Source organism: Panicum virgatum, chromosome 2K (assembly GCF_016808335.1).
Source record: "Panicum virgatum strain AP13 chromosome 2K, P.virgatum_v5, whole genome shotgun sequence".
Lineage (NCBI taxonomy): Eukaryota > Viridiplantae > Streptophyta > Magnoliopsida > Poales > Poaceae > Panicum > Panicum virgatum.
In genome coordinates, this window is record NC_053137.1 from 18,195,210 (window position 1) to 18,213,762 (window position 18,553).

Consider the following 18,553-nt stretch of genomic DNA (forward strand, 5'->3'; position numbering starts at 1 on the left):
TCATATTTTTATTTGTGGCTTGGGGTTATAGTGCATGTATCTCAATATTGCTTGCCAAAGCATGCTAGCATGCTGTGTCAGTGGGTAAGTTCTTATCGTATCTCTTTTCCTTTCTACTAATTTTCTTGGTTGAAGCTTGATTAATTGATATAAGCTCTCTCTGAGCATGAAATTTGAGAAATGTCAAGTTCTTTTATGTAATTCTAACTGCAATCTGGAGTAAAATAGAGAAAATTTGAAGCACTTTGGTAGCATGTTGTTTGAAAACTGTTTGTGTATTGCTATGTAAATTGGTTCACTGAGGGAACACACGTAGTATTCTTACTATCTCTGCAATGTGTTATCTGAATTTTCATTGAAATAAGTAGCCAAGTATATTGTTATCAGCTCTAAACATCATCTTTGTTTGGATTCATGACTGAAATAAGTAGACAAGTATATTCATTAAAATAAGTAGCCAAGTCTGTTGTGTAAAATAAGTAGCCAAGTCTGTTGTGTAAAATAAGTAGCCAAGTCTATTGTGCAGGCAGCGGCGCGAGGGGTGCAGGCAGTGGTAGCGTGCAGGGCAGGGGAACCGGTGAGGCAGCTATGACACAACCATAGAGCGATCGACCGCAAGATCAAGGTGGCTAGTGCGGAGGAGCTCGACACGGGGCAGAGTTCAACCTTGGTGCATCCCCAATATGTTCGTGCATTTTTATGTTGGTTTTTTAGCAGAAGGCTAATTCATATATTTTATTAAGCATTAATACCTCTTAGCATAGGCAAATTCATGCATTAGATTAGGCAACTTATTATGATTATTGATTGCTTGGACTGGAATCTGTGTTTTCTTAGCACCAGAATCCTTGGGTTTGTCCAGAAAAAAAATGATCATATGTAAGAGGCTTAGATAGGAGTACTTTCTGATGACCTGCCATCTTCTTGTGTGTAATATATGAATTTTCCATTACTAAAATTGTGCACTTTAGGTTTGAGTCATCATTTATTTTTTCTGATGATCTGCCATGTTTTTTATTTTAGCGTGCCATCGGCTCCTGCTACTTTTGCGGCCAAGGGAATTGAGGCTGCTCCTCCGCTCCTGCCTCCATCTCGAGGAGCTCTCCATCAGCCGCCTACACGGCCTCACTAAGTTGGAGCCCATCAAGGCTATGGATCCGGGGGCGGTTATCAAGGCTGCACTTGGGAGCCACAGCAGCGACTCTGAACCATCACCCAACAGCAAGCACGCTTAGTTGTCCAGCAGCAAGCTGCAACCTACAAGCATAAGCGGAGCTATTGCAATGGTGTTGTAAACAGAAGCAGCATTAAGGTTCTTCACTAACTGATGTTTGTTTCTGCTCACAGTTGTATTGCTTTGTGATGGTATTTTTTAGGCAACTTATGCTAAAGCAACTAGCATTTTGGTAAAACTCATGAGCATTTTAATTGGGTTAGTAATATCCTTTGACAATCTCGTATAAGCATTTTAGTTGTATTGCGTTGATCCCCCTAGCATTGTGCATTTTATTAGATTTTTGGTTGTGAAATCCTCAGCTCCCTGGAGAGCGTCACAACTTTTCTTATCTGCTGCGAGAAGACTGCTGCCCCTGGTGAGAAAGTGCACAAATGTTAGTCAAGCAAACCACCCCTTTTTCAATTCTCAGTTTAAGGAATAGGACTCCTAGTTGCTAGTAGTTATTTTTTGTCTTAGCTTGACTAGGCATCTATTAATATGCATTTAGTTATGGGCTTTTTGGTGATTTAGTCGATCAATAGTACAGTGAGGGCGGGCCTAGTTGCTAGATTTGTTCTCTCTTTAGTTTTTTGACCAGTCATTTATCTGTGGTGCTTTTTTGGTGACCTAGTTGATCAACGCAGCTTGGGGGTAGGCCTAGGCGCCTAGTTGCTCCATTTTTTCTCCTTTTAGCTTTTAGCTAGGCATCTTTTTTAATCATGCGTTAGTCATGGGGCTTGTTGATCTAGTCGGATAGCGCAGTCTATGTCTAGCTTATCACCGATAATCCTGGTTGTAATTAGAGTAGAGAATAGATGACAAAGATCAGGAGCTGGCCGATAGGCACATCACTATGTGACACTTCCATCCTAAGGCACTAGGTAGACTGGTGCACTGACTGGACCGAAGCTAGAGTTTGTCACTCGACTTTTAGGATATTTTCTTCCTACAGATAACTTTGGTGTGTGGGGGGGGGGATTGGTAGCTGAGACTTTGGTCATTTTTTTCTGAGCAATTTAATACATGCATGCCAAGCATTTTATATTGAATCCACAAGCAACTGTATATGAGCCGCTACCGCTATACAGTTAGGGATGCAAGCAATTTAGGCTGCATCCATAAATAATTTAGGATCTATAACAAAGCAATTAGGCTGTGCAATATCGAAATTTAGGAGCCATATAGAAGTAAGTATATGGTTATATGATCTATAATTTAGGTAATTATTCTACAAATGCAAAAAAATAAGAATTTGTAACTTTGGTACTTTTAGCTTTATGTGTGCATGTTCTTGTCATATTGCAGGCTAGCAAAATAATTCACCATGGTTATGTAGAAGAAGCTCCAAAATAGTTATATAAACCAACTTGGATGAACTGTTCTTCAAAAGGTTAGTTATCAATGTACTAAATTTTCTCTTCAGAATTTTTCACGTTCAATTGTTCCATACACACTTTTTTCTCCAACTATTTTTATACTAGTTAGTGGTTACTGATGACCAAATTCCCCATGGTAGCAGAATAACGATACCTTCTTAATATTTTCACTTGTACGTTGGATGGTTTTTCCTCTTTACATTTTGTAGGCAACATATGTGAAATCAACAAGCAGATTTTGTATTTTAGTTTAGTATTTTTTGGTATTTTCGTTAGCATTTTTGGTGTTAAGCTGCAGCTCAACCATTTAACAGGTTGTACTTATGCTCAAACAACAGGTTATTGCTGCCTTTTCTTGTGTGTGTGTGTGTGTGTTCATGAGATTTCGAGTGATGTGAAACATTAGGGAGACAGATCTTTTTGTCGTTTTGTTTGAACTACAACATATACTTGATGTTTTATCCGTTTTTCATATTTGGTTAGGTTCACCATTTTGGTTTCACTTACCAACTTCTAAGGAAAATCTCATTTTCAGTTTAGCATGTTCTGTATTCTAGTTTAGCATTTTATAATCTGGTCATCTATCATCTTTTAATTTATAGTGACTCAATTTTTTTGTAGGGTACTTTGTGCTTTGTTCTATAGCATGTTCACGCAAATTTGGAGGAGCCACTTCATACTTTTATTTTGGTGCTAGGGGATGACATCTGAAGACTTGTTTTTTGAATCTTTTAGAATTTAATTATATGGGTGAAAATACCTTTGTGCATGTTCTAATTTGCTTACATCTTTTCATAGTTTTGCTTATGAGATCTTAAGAAGTTGCTTTTTAAAAAAACATTAGTAGGAATTGGGTAATAATATATGTTCTTGATAGGCAATAATATCTGTTACAATAGGTATTCTTTTTACATAAGATTACATGCGGCTTTTGCATACTAGTTGATGCACATATTGGAGCAACCGCATCACCATAAAATATTAGATGCTAAATCTAATGCTTCATCAGGCAAGAATAATGTACTCTGTGTATTGTAGTGTCATCTAATGTTTGCATGTAGGCAACATACTACAAAGTCTTCAACCACTAGTGCTTTCCTCTAATTATGTTCTGTCTAAAAGCATTGCAGGTCATAGTGTGGCCAGGACGGGAAGCCAATATGTATTTTTCCTCTAATGTTGTTTGTTTGTATATTTTACTCTAATTTTGCTTCTAATCAATCTATTTTATTTGTTTGTACATTTATTCCAAATTGCTTTAGAGTTTATTATGATATGCTTTTAACTTTTAACAAACATGCTTTTTGGGACTGTATGAGAAAAAATATCATTGAAACATACTGAAGTGAGATCTTATTTTGATGTTTTTGTTGAGGGCAACTTAATGGTGCAATCAGATTTTAGTTTTGATGCTCAGCATAAAATTATAGCTTTTTAAATCTGAGATTGCTTTTTGCATGCGCTGATGTCATCTATTTTATTTTTATCCTCCTTTGATAACGAAGTTGCACTCGGGTAGCAGCTTTTTTATTAAAAAAAGAGAAACCTGATTTCCATATGGCCAAAAAAGGGTAGGCTCGTACGGCCGTACGTTAGCCGCGTCTATAAAAAAATGTTTTCTACCGTCATCCTGAGCTCGCTGCTGCGCGCCGCGCTTCTTGCTGCGGGCCCGAGCCACCACCGCTCGCCCCGGACGCGGCTCGCCACGAGCCCGACCCACCATCAGTCACATTAGGCCTGGTCCGCCACTGCTCACCGGTAGCGCGGCTTGCCGCGGGCCTGAGCAGCCACAGCGCGGCGCTGCTTGTCCCGGGCCGGGCGTGGCTTGCCGTGGCCCGAGCCACCGCCACTCGCCGTAGGCTTGACACGTCACCGCTCGCCCCGGGCGCGGCTTGCTGCAGGCCGGAGATGGCACCACGCGGCGCTGCTTGCAGTGGGCCCGACCTGCCGCCACCACTTCCCTGTCTCTGGTCTTACCTACCGATCCGCTCTGCCTCCCCTAGCCTTTGCCTGCCACTCCGCCTGGCTGCACCACTCCCCGACAAAAGAGCGAGGGAGAGAGAGAGGAGAGGGAAGAGGATAATTCACCGTAAAGGAGAGGATGGTCTAGGGAGATATTGAGAGACGAGAAAGATGAATAGATGGAGATCCGACCAAGAAAAAAACGATTTAGTTTTTCATCCCGGTGGCTGGCTACACCTGGGATTAATGCTCTCTTTTGGTCCCGGTTGGACCCAAAAGAAGGCTGCATGGAGCTGCCAATTAGAATTAAAATTTCTCCTCTTCTAGCTATTGGATCTGGGACTATTCTCATATTGATCCCGTATCCAATATTAGCCGTGATAAACGGTGACCCTTTCTATAGTAGTGAAAGGGTCACCAGTTGGAGCCTCCGCCTAGGACTAAAGAGTTCTTTAGTCTTGGTTCGGGATATAACTTGGGTATAAAGCTTTGTCCATAGGTTAGTTTAAAATGAAGGAATCCTATGAAAGTCATATGTACTGTGTAGGTGGTGTGGTAAAGAAGTTATGCGCGAGACATGAGGTCTTGTGTGCAAATCCTATTAACTGCATAATGGTGGTGGTTGTGTATTATTTTTTAACCCTCCACTCTCTTTAGACTATGTTGGGATTGCTACCTCCGAATGGAGTAGACGAGGTGATGTAACCCCTTGGAGGTGATTTCTCTCCTTATTTCTCACTAGGATGGAACACATGAAGGATCGAAGGTCAGTGGCGAGCTCCTCGTAAAGGATGGAGGTCTTCTATAACCTCTGAAACTGAAGAGGGAGCTCGGTGTTGTGCGCAGATCTAACGATACGACAATCGGAGGTCCTTGTCCTTTGGCGATCACCAAAAGGCAAAAAGTCATTCCAATACCTTCAAAGATGCTCGGATCTCCTTAAGATAGCCCGAAGGTGACATCACCTGAAGAGTGTGGATTTGAGGCCGGAGGTCACCTTTGGGATCACCTGAGAACCGTGATTTTTTTTGGGTATTCAATTTGTACACTCCAAGCCCTAGAATATCCATTAGGTCGGAGTATCCTTCGAATATTCTGGGCAGGTAGTGGTATTTTTTACATCATATAACGAAGACCATGGTATAAATAGCCCCTCCCATTTTCACTGTACAAGGTTGATTTTTTTTGGAGAATATAGAGCACATTTCCTACATTACACCCGCTTGTGCTGTAGAACTTTCTTCTATTCTGTCTGGTTTCGCTTGTTCAAATCCCAACGGAGGCACCTGCCGTGGTCTCAGCTCAATTAATAACCTATGATGGCACCTGCTGTGGATTCATTGAGCAAGTCTCTACGATAGAAGAGTCACGTTCTAGGACACTACTGAGCAAAGAAAGGCAAACGTGAGTCGAGCATAACCTCAGATCTATAAGCAAGAAGACGGCTGCACAGACAACTAATCAACAACACGAAAGTGGAGATGATGAACTCATGCTCGCACAGCAAAAAGAGCTACTTGTAACCCTCACACAACTCAAAAAGCTGGAAAAGGCTAAGGCCCAAATCCAAGCACAAGTGGGAACAAAGCAAACAGCAACACTAATGGCTAGGAACTTGACCAAAGCCAGCCGCAAACTAGCCGAGATACAAGCTGAGCTTGAGGACCTTCAAAAGGCTCAAGAAGATACCCATCATGAATATGAAGAAGAGCAAATCCGCCACTACTATGCCGGGACTTCCCATCACACAGAAAGAAACAACCCCCAACACCAAAAAGCACCTTTGTCATGAAGATAACCATCGACAACCACCGCTAAACCCTCCATTTGACCCCAGTTCACCACTGTCTACAACTAACACCTTGGCCAGTTGGCTACAAGCCCACCCAACTCCCAAAGTAAAATAGGTCTCTAGATCCAACCTAGTTCCTCATGTCCTACCAGGCAGCAATTGCATCAGTTGGTGGCAACAATTTTACCCTCCTCCATCTCTTTTTCTTTTCCCTTCTCAGATTCATCATCCACAATGTTGGCCAACCTCCGCCTCTTGGGCATGGCTTCAAGCTTCCTATGATGAAGGGCAAGCATTGCCTCTGCCATCTTTACGTGAAACTCGGAACCTGCGCGCATAGTTTCAAATTGGTGAAGATCAATAACATATTGACCACCTTCTACCTTCGAGAACCTAAGGCTTATCTCCTTTAGCATTCTTCAATTCCTCCATAAATGAGGGCATACCAAGGTCATGAGATTCGATTTTTTGTGGGTAGTCCCCCTGGTTAGCAACCTTTCTTTTTTGAGCCTCCGCCTGATGGGCAGATTGCTTGGCAGTATGCTACTTCAGGGGCTTGCTCAGAGGAGGTTGAGTGGAGGTACTGGTAACCTCCACGTCTGCCTTTCCTTTTGACTTGCTGGGAAGTCTACCGCGCCATCGACCGTGAGCCGCCGCCTCCGCACCGCGACGGCGTAGCCCTCTACTCCAGCTCGCCGTCGACCTCTGCATCGACACCATGACGCCTCTGCACCGCTCCTCTGCATCTTGGATGTCACAGAGGCCACGAGAAGGTATTTTTCTCTGTTAAAGGTTTACCCAAATCGATCTACTCCTAGAGATCCAAAAGTGTATATATAACAGCTGGAAATTCCGAGCTAATGTTGCCAGGACCTCAAATCCTCTTTTGAGAGGTCGGAGGTATATAGATCGCACCTCATAGCTGACGCCCATTTCATGTAAGCACCGATTGATGCATCCTTGGTGACCGATTGATGCATCCTTGGTGACCGATTGATGCATCCTTGGTGTCCGCAAACACAAAATAAAAGAATCACACTCTTTCTTGTTCCATGGCCTTAAGAGCTATGATGCAGCTCGCTCTAACTCGGAAACAATGACCTCATCGCTCTTGCCTCCCGACTTCCTCAGACAAAAGATAGGGCAAACTTGTACTCCAAGTATGCAAATTTCACATGCCTAGTGTGGACTGTCAGTGGCCAAACTTAGCAGCCAAGTACGCCTATACAAGGTCTTGACCTCCGCATGTTAGACAAAAGAAACGGGACAGCGGGGGAAGGGGAAAGAATGGGCTGGCGGCCTAGGAGACGATAGAAAACTGAAGAAAAGAGAGAAAAAGGAAAAAAAATAGAAAAAAGAATATTTCCTTTGCGCAGAAAATTAGATAAATGCATAGAAAATAAGAGAAAAGCTCAGAAAATTCTAGAAATTTTTTGGGAGTTTTAGAAACTCAAGAACAATCATACAAAAATATAATATGCACCAGTATAAATGCAACAAAACAAATTAAAGCCTATGGTGAGTTTTCAAAAGTGCAAAAATGATTCTTTTTGGAGCTAGAAAATTGTGAAACTAAGCTAGATTCTTCTAATGTAGCAAGTCAGTTCCAAATGTCATATGACACATCTTGTCCGTTCCATGTTTGTAGTTCCTCCATGCAAGAAGGGCCATAAATCTTAAGCTGTTTTCATTGTTGATCAGGATCCTCCAACATTATCTCGACCACTCAACATCCACCATTTCTATCCTGTCGGCGTATCTGATCAGGAGCCTACAACATTAATATGCCCTAGATCAGAAATTTGGAATAACAAAAAAATTGACACCAGAAAATGGGGCAAAGAATAATCAGATGAATATAGCGTTGATGTCATCCATTTATTAAATGCATCGACATAGGGGGTGTTTGGGACTGCTCTGCGAATTCTGCTCCACAAACTCCACCGTGGAGCAGCTTCACAAAAACCTGGAGTTTGTGGAGCACCCCTTTAGGTGCTCTCACAACTCCACCCTTTTTTCTCAAGCCAGTGCATGCAGCTAAAAACCGTTTGTCTAGAAAATATAGAGCGGAGCTGAAAACCGTGGAGCGGAGCAGTCCCAAACACCCCCATAATTCTCTCCTCCAATACACATGTCAGATGTGAATACCAAAAATATTCACGACAATAATGTCATAAGTAAATACGCGCATGCAATTTATGCCAAAGATAATTTTGTTCTATTTAATTCTTAGCCGAAAATATTAATTATAGCACTATAATTCCGGCTGAGGACACACGCAGAAATAGCATACTGTGCAATATGTAGCACATTGGGTAGACAACCTACAGAAGGGGCGTGTCTTGTGTATTTCAGTTTTGTCTGTCTCAAATAATTGATCTTCGCCGTAAAAAGTGACATGGATAAAAAAGTGTTGACCAAGAAGCATATTCGGACTATTCGGCTGGCTGGAAAGAAGCGCTTATTTTGGCTTATAAGTTAGAAAATAATATTGCTGTATGATCAAGTCCATAATGTTACCTTGTAAAGCTCCCTTCTATCTCCATGAATCCAAAACCTTCAACCTTATCTTCTCCAAACCAAAGTGACTCCTTAAGCCTGCAAACTTGTGTTTATCATTTAACTGTAGAGCAAATCATATTATCTAGGCAAAACAACATAGAGGCCTACGCTAAGTGCCTTGTTACATATATACATTCATTAAAAATTGTCGTCTATAACAAGACTGATGCGGTGTAATCACCAATGGGGTGATTTTTTTAATAAAGATCATGCCACTTAATCATAGACCAACAACTGTGCAGTGCATTGCAACGGAACATATAACCTATTGCTCGGTCACTCGAACGATTTAATTTGTGCTCAGATATTTATCAACAATCACGCCATCTGGTGAATACGTGTTAGAATTAGACTTTGTACTGTCGCTAGACACATCTTTAGAATCAAACTGCATACCGTGTAGCAAATATGCACATGCATTATAACTGAACATACAGCTTGCTGCGAGGTCAATTTAGTTTGAGCCATCAAAACTGGATATGCGAAGCGTGTTCAGCACCCAGCAGCCCAGCAGCAACATTGAATAGACAGTAGAAGCCCAATGAATATATTTTGGCCCAAGTTCTAAATAAACAACTGTGGGTCCATTTAGTTGGGTGGCTTAGCCCCCAACCAAGGCTATCTAGGTGCACACTTGACTTGTTTGGTCGTCTGTTTAGGCCTCCAGGCCTGGCCGAAACAGGTCACCGACCACACCTAAGCCTGGCCCGCTGGTGGAAACACGAGGGTCGGCCGTTCCCTGCGAGCAAGGATTAGCCAAGGAGCCGTAGGGCCTGTTTGGTAGCCTGGCTAAGGGCTGGGCAGGCCAGCTGGGGCCAGGTTTGGGCCGTTTGGTTTGCCTGGTCAGGCCCTCGCAAGCCTCCTTATGTGGGCTGGCCAGGCACCTAGAAAACGGTTTTTCTGGGGCCTGGCTTGGCCAAGCCGTTGGCCCGCTCCTCACACTCTCCTTGGTATTTCTTCACCGCCCAAGGCCGCTATCCGTCGCTCGAAGTCGCCATCGCCGCGCTTGCTCCCGCTCCTCCGTCCTACTGTCGGCCGTGGGCCTCTCTGCTCCATCCTCGACAACCGCAGCCACCTGGACGGAGCCCTGATGGCGTGCAGCACTGCTCCGCGGATCCCATCACCGTGTGAGCCGTCCACGAATCCCACCGGGCCATGGCGTTCTTCGAGGACGTGCTGAACCGCGTCACGGCCATGATGTGCTACATCGCGTCGGACGCCGGCCCTTGCGGCACCGGGAAGGAGTCTGCACCGCCGTACTCGACGGAGACCGTGGAGCGGCTCCGCGCCATGGCCGACCACCACGCCGCCGTGGGCCTGTCCACGGAGCACGACCTGTGCACCTGCGTCTTCGCCGGCCGCCACGTCACCATGGGCCGCGGCATCTTCACCGACCTCACCCGCTGCGTGATGCTCCGCACGCACGAGGAAGGGGAGGATCCGCCGGACACTGCCACGCTTCGATTGGTATGAGCCGCTGCAATTTAGTTTCCATTGGTATGAGCTGCTGCGTGCACATGCAGGGAGTGTCCTGTGGCCGAGCTCTGCTCCTGATGTGCTCGATTCGGTGGCGCTCAATTCGCCTGGTGCTCGACCACGGATGGTGGAGCTCGATTCGGCGGCGGGAGCCCTGCTCCTTTTCAGTGGCGCTGGACTTCAATGAGCTCTTGGCTTAGGTGGTGCGTTGGATATGGCTGTGGTGGTGCTACCGAGATGAATAAGGTGAGGGGTGGGGGGCGGGGGGAAGTACCAACTAATGTATGCAACCAAACAAAAACTGACTTAGCCAGGTTGAGCTAGCACATTAGAACCAAACACTACTTGGGTGGCTTGATTTAGGGCCTGTTTGGCATGGCTCCAGAGCTGAACTCTAGCAGCTCCAAACAATTTTCTTGCCAAACAGACCAACTCTAAAACTCTAGAAATGTAGTTCATTTTTTCTTGGAGTTTTAGAGCACCTCTTTTGCAGCTCCAAAAACATCTGTTATGGACCTAGACATGGAGTTGGGCTGGAATTACCCACCACTGCCACCCATTACACAGAAAAACGGTTCGTTCTTTTCCTTCTTCTTCGACCCTGCGCCTTCTGCCCACCCCTTCTTCCCCGCCGCCCGCCTTTCCCACCGCCGCCGGCAGCTCACCATCCTCAGCCGCGAGACCTTCTGCTCCCCTCCCTGCATCTCGCCGCCGCTGCCGCCGCCGGCTCCATCCTCCTCGGCCGCGTCGCCCAGCCCTCCCCTCCCTGCATCTAGTCGCCACCGTTGCCGGGGGCCCTTCCTCCCCGGCCGTGCCCCCCGTCCTCCCCTCCCCGCATCTCGCCACCGCGGCCGTCGATGACCCCTTCCTCCCCGGCCGCCCCACCCCGCCATTCTCACCACTGATAGCTCTGGCGCCGCCCTCCCCTCCCCGCAACCGCCGTTGGCGCTCTCCCCGCCGGCCTTCGCCCTCCCCTCCCTCCCCGCCGGTCCCTCCCTCACCACCGGAGCAGCAACAGTTGTGTCCTTCCTCGCCAGCATCGAGCGACAGCGGCGGCCCTTGTGGCTTGCTTGTGGATTTGGGATGGCTTACTGTACGAGAAAGAAGAGGGAGGGGAGGGGTATAGTTCAAAAGAAGATAGAAGTTCTAGGGGGCGTTCTGCAAATAAACTTAGAGCTAAAAGAGTATGACATGTGGGTCCCGCAAACTAAGGGAAAAAAGGACAATCCACCCTCAAAATCCCCTTTTCTGAAGCTGGGGATACCTTTCATGCCAAACACACCATCCAGCCAGCTCTAACTCCACCTAGAGCTAGCTTTGGCTAGAGTTTTAGAGTGGAGTTGCTCCAGGCAGAGCTGGAGCCATGCCAAATAGGCCTTTAGATATGCTAACTCAAGCCTAGCTTATTTTTCTAGCTGGGCTACCACTACTACAAAAACGGCCTTTGTCCCGATTCCAATGGGCCATTTGTCCCGGTTTTGGAACCAGGATTCACCTTCTGGGACAAAAGGCTGGAGGCTTTTGTCCCGGGTGGCAAAACCGGGATAAAATGTCCCACATGCTAAAAATTTTTTTGCACCCCGCGGGATTCGATCCCAAGACCTCTTGTCTAGTGCATGGTTTCCTTGCCAACTCACCTAAGTAGTACATGTGACTCAGTATAGAATAACTTTCTTTTGAACTGTCACGTGGAGGGGCCTTTTGTCCGGGTTGGTGCCACCAACCGGGATAAAAGAGTTGGGCCTTTTGTCCCTGGTGGAGCCACCAACCGGGACAAAAGGGGGACCTTTTGTCCGGGTTGGTACCTCCAACCGGGACAAAAGGCTCTTGTCCCCCCCGCTGGCCCAGCTAACCGTTGGACCCGGGACAAAAGCCACCTATTGTCCCGGGCCCAAAGGCAACCGGGACAAATGGCCTCGAACAAAGGCCTGTTCTGTAGTAGTGTACGTAGAGCCATGTAACCAAACAGGCCCGCATTGCTTCTCTTCTCACCTCCCCCTTATGGGCACGGGGTGCTCATTGTCGCACCGGCTACGCACGGGATGCTCGCTGCGCTGGCTTCCCACCTCGGCCGCCCTCCACTCCCGGCTGCTCGTGGGACGGCCTCCGCGCCACCCCCCACCACGGTCTGCTCTCCCTAAGTCACTTGAAGTCCCCTGCTCCCATGGCCACCATGCGCTTTAGCTTCAGCCCCCTCCTACATCTTTCCTTCCTGCTCCTCTCCATCCTTGGTGCCTCCGCATGTAACGAGAGGACACCTGCATGCCCACCTATGACTGTGCCTATTCCCGTGAAGATTGACGCCATCGTCAACTTCCAAGGTGAGGATTTGAGATTTCAATACCTTTTTTCCTTGGTTTCCTAGGAAAATGATAGCTTTGTTGGCTTTTTTTTGGGTTCGTTACTGCATTTTGGAACTTCTTAAATTTTGTTTTCTGGGAGACTAGTGTTCCACACTTCTTTTTACAACAAAAACTGTGGGGGAGATCCCCACAGTGAGGCCATTTTCATTAATTTTCGAAGTGAAAGAAGTTCATGACATTTGGAGCTCGTTTCTATTTTAGATTTGAACATTGGGGAGGCAAAATGATCTGTTCCATTTGAGTTTTAGAAAGGAGAAGCTTCAACATTAGCCAAATTACAGAAATCATTTTAATGAAACTTCAAATCAAAGTGGCACTTTCTTGTGTGCATAATAAAGATGATGTTGGATTTCTTGCTTCACCGATCTTGATCGATTTCGGTGGCAATGTGGATTACTTGTGTTATTGCACACTCTGTGCTTGCAAGGAGGTGGCGATCTTACCTTCACAAGTACAAGGAGAATGTATCAAAGCTAACCAACCAAACAAGATCTAGGCAATCCAGGCTTAGCTAAGATGAACAAACCAAACAACAACCTCTTGTATTGTGGAGCCAGATTTTGGCTAGCCTGCCTTAGAGCATCTCTAGTAGTAGCCCATAAATCAGGGCCCCTATTTTCAATTTGGGTGCCCACCACTATTTTTGTTGGCCCAAATTTGTGTTTGAACTCTAGCATTAACATACAAACCAAGGCCCCAAAATTCCTTCCCATAGCCACAGACACCTGGGACCCGCCAATTAGTGACTCTCTGCTTTTTCTCCTTTTCTTTTCTTCTCGTTCTACTGGCACCACAAGTGGGAGATCTGGAGGAGAGAGGGAGCGCATGGCTGGGGAGCAAGGAGCACGCGGTTGGTGAGCGCTCATTCTAGTAGCTAGAGGGGCACCGCTTTGGAGGCCGGAGGGGGCCTGCAGTGTTCCCACACCCGCACATCCACAATGGGACATCATGGCAAAGGAAGGCACGGTTAGGCCCTATGCGGTGGAGCATAAGCAGGGGACGGGCCATGTGGCATGGGGCAGGGTGCTCGCATGGCGGACTGACGGCGGCTTGCACACTCCCATGCTCTTGCGGCAAAGGATGAGCAAAGGAGTAGCGGCCTGCGTGGCTGGGGACAGCGCGCCCACGCGGCGGAACATGCGCACCGGAGCTGGCCTAGGAGGAGAGAGGTGGAGGGAAAGGCTATGGGTAGGGCGGAGCATAGGAGAGGACGAAGAGACCCAGACTGAGAGGCAACGAGTGAGGAGGAGCAAAGCGCGAAGGCTATTGGTTCTGGCGGCGATACAATCGGTGCGGAGGCTTCTCCGTCGGGCAAGCTGTGCCCAGGAGGCCATTGGATCTAGCAGTGGTGGCAGTAGCGAGAGCGGTGGGTCCGGCCATGGGGGCTTCTTCTCTGTCGCATAGTGGCGTCGGGTGTAGCGAGAGCGGCGGATCCGGACAAGTGTGGAGAGGAAATGACTGTAATAGTCAAATGGGGGTTATGACCTCTAGGAATGCGGTCTGGAGGGGGATTTGGGGCCAACCTCCCTAATTTTGGGGACCTAGTAGGGCCCTGCTCAAGCTCGTTTCTTTGGCCTGAGCCCCAATTGAGCTATGGGGGCTTAAGTAGGCCCCCTGCTAGAGTTGCTCTGATCTTAGATGGCTAACCAGGCCAAGTCTAAAACGAGAACTAAACTATATATAAGGCATGTTTGGTTCCATGGCTATCCCCTAACCAAGCTTCCTAGAACCAACTTGAGGCTGTTTGGTGGATGAACAACTAGCTAGGCCCCAGCAAGTCACCCAGGGGATCTTAGCCTGGCTCCAGAAAAATGTAGGAGTTGGGCATTTTTCTAGAGCCAAGATCCGGCCAGCCTTGCACTGAGTCAGCTCACCTCTAGTCTACCTGAAGCGGACTGCTTTGGGGTTGTCTTTTCTCCCTCCAGCGGCACACCTTCATGCTTGCCCCCACCCTCGCAGTCACCATGCCCGTGCCACCACGCCATCCACACTCCTCGTGGTCGCTGGTTGCCATGCTCATTGCTGCCCAGCAGTCTGCTCACCCCGATGACGTCATGGCAATGACACCATCTCTGCGAACGAGTTGGCCGTGCCATGATGCTTCCTAAAGCTGGCCATCTCTGCCTCTATGCTATCCTGACACCATCTCCACTATCATGCTGCTCAGAGCTCACGAAATCAATGACAAATTGGTCGACATGGAGGCATCTGTTCCTCCTTTGGTGGCCTGAATTTGTTCCTTCTCTAATGACCCGCATCTGATCCTCCTCCAGTGCACATGGTGTCACCACTGTCGACTTCTTCAGTCGGTTTTCTATGGCAGGAGGCATGGCGATGGTGGACATGCGAACAAGGCGGTCATCCGAGAATGCAAACAAGTTGTTTGATGAAATCCTTGAGAAGGGTGACCTTACCAGAATAGAGAAGAGGTAATTGCATCCAATACAAACCTGATACCCAAACACATTTGATGCTTGCCAGGCTTACACAAAGCATGCAACCAAACAATCCCATGGTGGCTTGTTGGAACCAAGTTTATCCTAGCCATGCTCCAATCCTAGCCAGGCTATGGTAAGCTAGGTAACTAAACACCCATAGTGCATGTGTGTTGTGACCCTATCTTTCTTTTTATCTTTCCATTCCTAGCCACCGCTGCGCAGTTGCACATTGACTTGGATACAAGTGGCAACACGGTGGATCAAAAGTTGTATCGGCCAATGATAGGAAGCCTACTCTATGTGATCGCTTCTAGACCAGATGTGATGTTTAGTGTGTGTGTGTGAGAGAGAGAGACAGAGAGAGAGAGAGAGAGAGAGAGAGAGAGAGAGAGTGCGTGTGTGTGTGTGCAAGGTTGTAAGCTTCACCAAGAGAAAGTCACTTGAAGGTAAACAAGAGGATATTGAGATATCTCAAGCACATGGACTCTGACTATGCGGGATGCAAAGTGGATAGGAAGGGCACTTTGGGTACATGCCAATTACTTGGTAGATCACTTGTGTCATGGTCATCCAAAAAGCAAAATAGTGTTGCACTTCACCGAGGCCGAGTACATCCAATGCCGGTAGTTTTGTGCTCAATTACTTTGGATGGAGGCCACATTGCAAGACTTTGGAATCAAGTACACAAGCGCCATTGCTTTGTGACAATGAGAGTGTGGTCAATATTGCCACTAACCCAATTCAACATTCAAGGAACAAGCACATTGACATTCGACATCACTTCATTAGAGATCATCAAGCCAAAGGAGACATCACAATTGAGTGTGTGGGCATGGATGATCAACTAGCGGACATATTCACCAAACCACTAAATGAAGCAAGATTTTGCAAGCTCCAAAATGAATTGAACATACTTGATTGCTCCAACATGAGATGACTGAACACCCCCACTTATATGACATGCCTCTCCTCCAAGAAAGCAAAGGTAAAATTGTATGGCATACACATTCATACCTCACTAAGGACATGATTAGAGCATATAAACATATCTCTTATTTAAATTAGGCTCATTCATGGAAATTAAATGATTTTGAGTACATATGATGCCACTATTTCTTTTATGTTTATTTGATCTGGTGGCTAAATATGACTAGTTCATAAGAATGTGAACCTAGTGTTTAATCTAGTACATGAGCAAGAAAGTATCTAATTCAACTTTGGCAAATTGAATCAGATTACCTATACAAGTTGACTCGATTGAACCACAAGAGAAGAACCTCAAGCCATTATCTTCAAGTGGTGTCACCCCCATTGATTTCAAGCTATGAACCATTCCAAGAGTTGTCTTCCCAAGACTTCACACCACTGAAGACACATGATTGATTGCATTTGAATGTGCATTTCCATATGATTGCTTGCATAAGCACTAGTTTTAATTTCCAAATAGCATCTTCTTGCTTGTGTGGTGTATGCTAGTTTAGAACTTGATTGATGAAATAATCAACTAGCATGCATAGGAAGTAGCTAGATTCTTTGAGTTATGATTTTCATGTGGTGCTAGTACCTTGCTTCTAATGTTGATCTCATGAGGCATCTAGTGTCTTTGATGAATCTAGCTAACCATGGTGCTAAGGATGGTTCAAATGGTGCACTCTGATGGTATAACGCCTCATTTGAGAGTAGTAACTCTCCCACAACTCTAATCAATACATATGTGCAAAGTTTTAAACCAAACACACTTGGTACATACTACCAAATCAGGTTTGCAATGACTTGTCCAATATTTGACTCATGATCTAATTGCTTGGACAAGTGATTCAAATCCAAACTTGATTGAATTCAATTCATATCTTTGCGAAGGTTGTCATCAATTACCAAAAGGAGGGAGATTGAAAACCCTAGTTTGTTTTGGCTAATTGATGAAACCTAAGTGTACTAACCTTGTGCTTGAGTTTGTTTATGAGCTTGGTTGGTACACCCCAAGTGTGGAGCTTGATGGCATCCATGGAGATGGTGTAAGACCACAAGATGGTGATCAAGTGCTTCACATTGGGAAAAGAAGAAAGAGAAAAACAAAAGGCATGAAGGCAAAGGTATAAAGCCTAAGGATCCTTTTGTTTAGTGATCAAGGCACTATAGAGAGTGCGATCATATTTTGGATTGATAGTTGTACTATTAAGAGGGAGAATCTCGGTGAAAATGGTTATTAAGTGCGACTAGGTGAGATTAATCATGTGCATGCATTAGGACCTAGTGTGCAAACTAACAAACCCTTGGAAAATGTTTTGAGAAATACTAACACATGAGCACACTAGTATTAGATACCACTTGGTGTTAACACTTATGGACAAGGTGAGAGAAATGAGTTGAATAGAGCTCAATGTGAATCGTCGAACCCTGCTCCATTGTGTGGTCCGGACCATCTCTGTGAGTCCGAAACCTTACCCTAACTTCAGGGTTGTCTCGGTGAAGCATCAAGCTCTGGTGCTTTGTGAGCATCGGGCTAACTTGTGAGAGTCCGACGCAACCGCGCAGAGAGGCTCAGAATTCGAGTAAGCGTCGGACCCTGGGTGAAAGATGGTGTCGTACCATCTCTCCTCAGTCTGACACCCAATCCTAGGTGTGGCAAACCATTGAGTGACACGTGGCTCTTTGGCCTGTGAGAGCCAGACCCTGGCTCAGCACTACGGTGGGCATTGGATCCAGTCTAGAGGGAGAAACCCTCCCTAGTTGCTTTGACTGGGGTGTTCAGTTGGTCCGGAGCCTGGCTGGACTGAGTCTAGAGCTTGGTGCGAAATGCGCAATCAGATGGCCGTTGTACACCAATGGCTATATTCAAATGGCTAGTGACACATGATAGTTTTCTGAGCGACAGACCCAGACTATAGATGGTCTTGAGCTCGGTCCAACGGCCCTTCATGGGAGGCAACGACTAGTTGAGTGTTGGGGCTCTATAAATAGAAGTTGGCCGATGCTAGCTCACCCTCTTGGACTTCCTGATCATTGATGCATACTTGTGAGCCTAGCAAACACCCTCCCACTCAATTCGTTGCTTGATTGTGCATCCAAGTGAGTTGGGAGAGATCCTAAGTGCATTCTCTTAAGAGATTGCATCTAGAGGCACTTGGTGATCGAGTTCGCTATGGTTTTCTCGCTCGTTACTCTTGGTGGGGTAGCTGCCACATAGATGGCTTGGAGCAGTGTGTTGGTGTTGGCGGAGGTTGGTGATTGTCTCCGGCCACACTGATGGTGATTTGTGAGGGGTGCTTGGTCTTATTCTCCGGCAGCGGAGCACCAAAAGCACCATTAGTGGACTGCTCGTGTGGCTTGTGTAGCCTTGCTAGTGTGGTTCTTATGGCACCCAAGTG

General features: G+C 46.3%; 1 protein-coding gene across 1 annotated transcript in view; it reads right to left on the bottom strand.

Moving 5' to 3' along the window:
• Positions 1-7,753: 7,753 nt before the first annotated feature.
• LOC120669924 overlaps positions 7,754-18,553 on the bottom strand; it is a 36,454-nt gene continuing 25,654 nt past the window's right edge. The window contains exons 14-15 of the mRNA XM_039949833.1: positions 8,867-8,944; positions 7,754-8,117 (exon numbers count right to left, since the gene is read on the bottom strand). Coding sequence (XP_039805767.1) covers positions 8,060-8,117; positions 8,867-8,944 — 136 coding nt within the window. The 3' untranslated portion in view covers positions 7,754-8,059. The remainder of the gene's footprint in view (positions 8,118-8,866; positions 8,945-18,553) is intronic.